This window comes from Lolium rigidum, chromosome 6 (assembly GCF_022539505.1).
Source record: "Lolium rigidum isolate FL_2022 chromosome 6, APGP_CSIRO_Lrig_0.1, whole genome shotgun sequence".
In the NCBI taxonomy this organism is placed as follows: domain Eukaryota; kingdom Viridiplantae; phylum Streptophyta; class Magnoliopsida; order Poales; family Poaceae; genus Lolium; species Lolium rigidum.
In genome coordinates, this window is record NC_061513.1 from 13,748,604 (window position 1) to 13,753,952 (window position 5,349).

The following is a 5,349-nucleotide window of genomic DNA, read 5'->3' on the forward strand; positions in this document are numbered from 1 at the left end:
GGGTTGTCTCCCATAAACGCTTTTCTTTAACGCCCTTCAGCTAGGCGCAGTAGTTTGAGAAGATGCTCACATAATAAATATGAATTTGAGTAAAAGAGAGCATCAATAAGTAAATATAAAACAAATTTAAATCTAAACCACTTCATCTGAAAAATAATCTTGTAAAGAAACAAGTCATGGAAGCACAAAGTAACAAGCATAGGAAAGCAAAACAAGTGCAACTTCAAAATTTTCAACATAAAGAGGTGAAACTTAATATTATTGAGGTACATAGAACCATGTTTCCCTCTCTCATAATGACTTTTAGTAGCATCATGAACAAAATTAACAATATAATTATCACCTAAAACATTCTTATCATGAGCCGCATGCATAAAATTATTACTCCCCACATAAGCATAGTTATTTTTATTAATTGTAGTGGGAGAAAATTTAACAAAATAGCTATCATTATTATTCTCATCACCATAATCATCAAATATAGGAGGCATACCGTAATCATAATTACTTTTCTCCTCGATAGTAGGTGGGCTGAAAATATCATATTCATCATTGTAATCATCATATATTGGAGGCATAGTATCATCAAAGTAAATTTCATCCTCCGTGCTTGGGGGACTAAAAATGTTATGCTCATCAAAACCAGCTTCCCCAAGGTTAGACTTTTCCATGGCATTAGAAATAATGGTGCTCAACGAATTCATACTAATAACATTGCTACTAGCATGAAAGTAAAATTCAATCGGTTTTTTTTAATTTTCTCTTCAAACATCTCATGTCCTAACTCAAGATAAATACTATAAAGCTCTCTAATTTCGTTGTTGTTTTTATTAAGCCTAACTAGTGAAAATAAAAACAAGAAAATAACTTCGAGCACTCACCAGGAACTAGAAAACTTAGTAGCCAGAGGATATGAGTACCTTGGTGCTAGTACGTGAAGCTCCCCGCGTAAAAAAAATAAGCACCACAATTCGGCCTCATCGTCTTCTCCATTTTCCCCGAAGGAATCGAGCACACGTGATTCCAATCTTAGGAATCGCCATCTTCTTATCCACGTCTGGTCAATCTTGATGTGGTCCATAAACTCCCTGCCTGCGCGAGAGGATGGTGCCCTTCCAGGCTTTCAACGTTGCCTCCCTCGACTCGCCACCGCCCAGATCAGGTCCACACACCGCTTGCTCTCCTCTCGGAACCGCGCCATCGCCATATCCGTCTGCCGACGATAGTTAGCAGGGGCGTACCAATTGTGAGGCATGGGGCGGTGGGCTGCGCTGGTGGAAAATATGGCCGAGGCCTGGCCCGACGTTGGCATGGCTGGTGGCCTCCTGGCCGGCTGCGAGGACAGAGCCTCGCCGGGAGCCGTCAGCGTCGGGGATTTCTCGGGCGGGGCTGAGGAGTGGGTGAGGGGACGACATGGGTGAGATTTTACATTTTTTCCATATCATCCCAAGATCTGCGGTGGTCCCCATGACCGGCCGTTAACGGTCGTCACCTCTTTCCGTTAGGGGAGTGCCACGTCAGCATCGTGTCAATTCGCCTCCAATCATCGATTAGTGCATTCGGCAAAAAATCTGACAAAATGTGATGGTTTTTTGTTCCGCAAAAGTAAAGTGGTGCTACATGATAAATTTCACCGTCAAAGTGATGTTTTTTTATTCCAGCAAATGTCCTGACTACACAAGCCACCAGACCGGAATACCTTCGGTTGATGAATATATTTTTATAATATATGAAGTCTCGCGTTTTTATTTTTCATTTTTTGGTTTTATTTTATTTTTCAGTTTGTGCATAATATATGAAGTTTGTTGAGATGGTGTAATATTTTTTTTGTAGTTGAAGTGGAGTTGTAACTTAGATTTTTTTTTGCTGTTGCATGTGGAGTTGCAACTGAGAATTTTTTTCTAGTTGCAAGTGGAGTTGCAACTGAGATTTTTTTTTAGTTGCAAGTGGAGTTGTAACTAAGTCTTTTTTTTTTGGCAATTGCAAATGGAGTTGCAACTGAGTTTATTTTTATTTTTTTTGCAATTGCAAGTGGAGTTGCAACTGAGATTCTTCTAGTTTTAATCGAATTTTTTCTCCACTTGCACGTGTGGTTGCAACCGACATTTTTTACAGTTGCAAGTGTGGTTGCAACTGAGACTTTTTCCAGTTGTAAGTGTGGTGATAATTGGGATTTTCTCCAGTTGCAAGTGTATTTGCAACTGACATTTTTTCCAGTGTGCAATTAATTTTGTGTCCACTTGCAGCGACTAGAAACTCAATTTTTCATCGGTTAGAGTTCAGTTAGAAACTGAATTTTTTTAATTGCAAGTTGGGTTGTAACTATAAATTTTTCTACTTACAAATACATTCACGGCTGAGATTCTTCCAGTTACAAGTAGAAATGTAACTGAGTTTTTTCACTGTTGTAAATAGGATTGCAACTGAATTTTTTCTCAGTTGCAAGTACGATTGCAACTAAAACATTTCTGGGTTGCAACTAAATTTTATGTCCAGTGATATGTGTAATTGAAAAAATAACCATATTATCTAGTTCTTTTCACTTCTCACATTCTATATGATTTTAATGTACATATGCTGGGTTTGGTCACACCAATTACTATTTCACTGTAGTACCGCCGCAGATCAATTACTAGTATTTCCTATGAGCAAGTATCAGAGCAGCCACGAGCCCACCACCATGCCAAGTTACCGACGATCAGCAACAGTTATACGTAGTATATAGCAGCAATACTCTCTCCGTCCGCAAATAAGTGGACATCTAGTCCTAAACTTTGTCCATAAAAGAGTGTACTCCTATCTTCGCAATACAATTTAATTGTTTCTTTCTCATCGCACGAAAATCAAACCCAATAATATTAAGCACATATTCTTCTTGTTTTCTATATGTACATAGCTTATTGAAAGTCAAAAAATTAAAGAGGAGAGATACATGTTTTCAATTATTTTTTTACTTCATTTCATAATTTGTCTGAAAACCCGCATGTACGCTTATTTATGGACGGAAAGAGTACGTGTGAATCAATAAGTCCGTGTGCAGAGGACACACGCGCCGGCGCGTGTACGTACCCATCGATGGTTTGTACAGGCGCGCGAGTAGGTTTATTCACAAACGTTGCTGACGTCATCTAGCTAGCTGAGCATTAGCCTGAGAGTAGACAGACCCTAAAGTATAAGATGAGTTTGATTCTTCATAAGTTAATACCAGAGAGATAATACGTTAAGGACAATATGTGGTGCAACTATTCTTATTATTTAGGTAAGCTGTAACCCGTGATGGTGTAACAGACGGATATTCCCGCTGCGCCTCAATTAAAGAAACAAGGAGCCTAGGCGGCGACGCTGACTGGCGCGGCACCGACGGCGCTGAGGATCTTGTCGTCGAGATCGAAGGTCATGGCCTTCTCTCCCCGGCCGCTGCTTGCGTACTCGGCGAAGCGCTCTTTCAGGTCTTCCGGCAGGTTCGTGGAGCTCGTCCACCCCAGCACCTCCTTGGCCGCCCGAGGCTCCGCGTAGAAATGCTGATCAAAACCATTGCAATTAGTCAGCACAAGCTCTTCACCAATTAAGCTCCATGCATGCATGTCGGAGATTGCGCGCGCGCGCGCGAACATGCATGCATGTACGATGGTAATTCGATTACTACCATGTTGCGGAAGGGGAAGGCCTTCTTGGCGTCGACGCCGGCGGCGGCCGGGTCGTAGTGGACGATATCGGCCGTGGTGCCAGCGGCTGCCGCGCACATTTTGGCCAGGCCGTCGAGCGTCACGGCGCGGTCGCTGACGCAGTTGAAGATCTTCCCTGCCGCCGCGTCGGGGTTCTCGACGGCAAGCGTGAGCATGCTGCCCAGGTCCCTCGCGTGGGAGATGTTGGTCAGCTGCATCCCCGACCCCGGGATCGGCACCGGCCGCTTCCGCACGATTCCTGCAAAACAAAACAGGTCGTGTGTTTGTGTCTGTCAAAAATCTCGCTCGTTCTGTGCTGCACAGTGAGTTAGCTTGGCAGTGAATTAGATTCTTACTGTCGAAGAACCACTCCTCGCAGTCCTTGTTGTTGCCGGAGCCGATCATGTACTGCGGGCGGAACGAGGCCCAGCTGCCGAACTCCGCCGCGATGTACTTCTCCACGCCGACGTGCCCGGCGCTCTCCTTCACGGCGTCCTGCGAAAGCATCGTCACGCACGCAGATTGAGGATCCTTCATGGACTCTGCTAGCTTGTTAACATGAAGTAGGAGCAGGATTGTATTACCCCCTCGACGTGTGGCGGCTGGTCGGTGAGAGTGTAGATCCCGGCGCTGCTGATGAACAGGAACTGGCCCACGCCGGCCGACTTGGCCCAGTCCGCCACCGGCCTGCACGAAACCGAGAAATCGCCTCAGCTCTTCCGTGTGTGTCGGAAAACAGAGAGGCGCGCGCGCAGCTAGCTGTTGGTCAACATGCATGCATACTTGACGGCGTCGAGGTCCTTGCCGTTGTTGTCGAGCACGACATCGAACGAGGCTCCGCCGACCGCCGCGCCGACGTCCGCCGGATCGCCCCACACCGTGCTCGCCCCGGCGCTCGTGAGTTCCTGCATGCATGTGCACCCGGCCACGAGAGAATCCATGAGAACGCGAACGCGAACAGGCAAGGCAGCCTCCGATTGAGTCTAATTCGATCGCACCGAGAAGCGGGAGAAGGGCGGCTTCTTCATCTTGTCGGAGCCCTCCTCGCCGACGGTGAGCACGGTGACGGAGTGCCCAGCGGCGAGGAGCGCCTTGGCGAAGTAGAACCCGATGACCGCGTGCCCGCCGCTGTTGGTGTTGACGATCAGCACGCTCTTCTGGGCCTGGGCGCGCACTGACACGGCAGCCGCGGCACGGCGGGCTGTCGGCGCCGCACGTCGTCTCCTCGCCACGATCGCGCCGGCCGCGCGCGGGAGGAATGGCGATGAGAGTGACGACGGAGGCGAGGTCGAGATGCGGCGGCCTGAGGTGAATGCTGCCACGGCGCCCGCTGCGGCTGTGGCTGTGGCGGCCATGGCCATGGTGGGAGCTTGGGAGGAGATGAGAGGAGAGACTGATGATCGGTAGGCATGGGATGATCGATACTGGGATATGCGAAAGCAGCAGGCATCGTCATACACACAGACCAGATAAGATGAGCCTCTCATCCGACTCCTCCTCCGCCCTAGGCCCAAACCGCCAGCGTCTGCCTGCCAACCACCTTTGGCCTCATCCTCGGACACCCACCTTTTTTCTCCCCAACCACGCCCGTCCACTCGTCCCCTACCTCCACCAATAGGCCTCCGCCACTACCGCGCACCACCCTGCAGATCTCCCTCCAGCCGCTCCACCGCCTCCTCGAGCA

General features: G+C 47.9%; 1 protein-coding gene across 1 annotated transcript; it reads right to left on the minus strand.

The window, feature by feature from the left end:
* Window positions 1-3,166: 3,166 nt before the first annotated feature.
* LOC124661601 (chloroplast stem-loop binding protein of 41 kDa a, chloroplastic-like) lies at window positions 3,167-5,126 on the minus strand. The gene is made up of 6 exons (XM_047199480.1): window positions 4,664-5,126; window positions 4,449-4,570; window positions 4,250-4,352; window positions 4,022-4,160; window positions 3,647-3,924; window positions 3,167-3,521 (listed from the first exon to the last, which is right to left on the minus strand). Exons 1-6 carry the CDS (start codon window positions 5,024-5,026, stop codon window positions 3,330-3,332), a joined length of 1,197 nt encoding a protein of 398 aa, XP_047055436.1. The 5' UTR covers window positions 5,027-5,126; the 3' UTR covers window positions 3,167-3,329.
* Window positions 5,127-5,349: the final 223 nt, after the last annotated feature.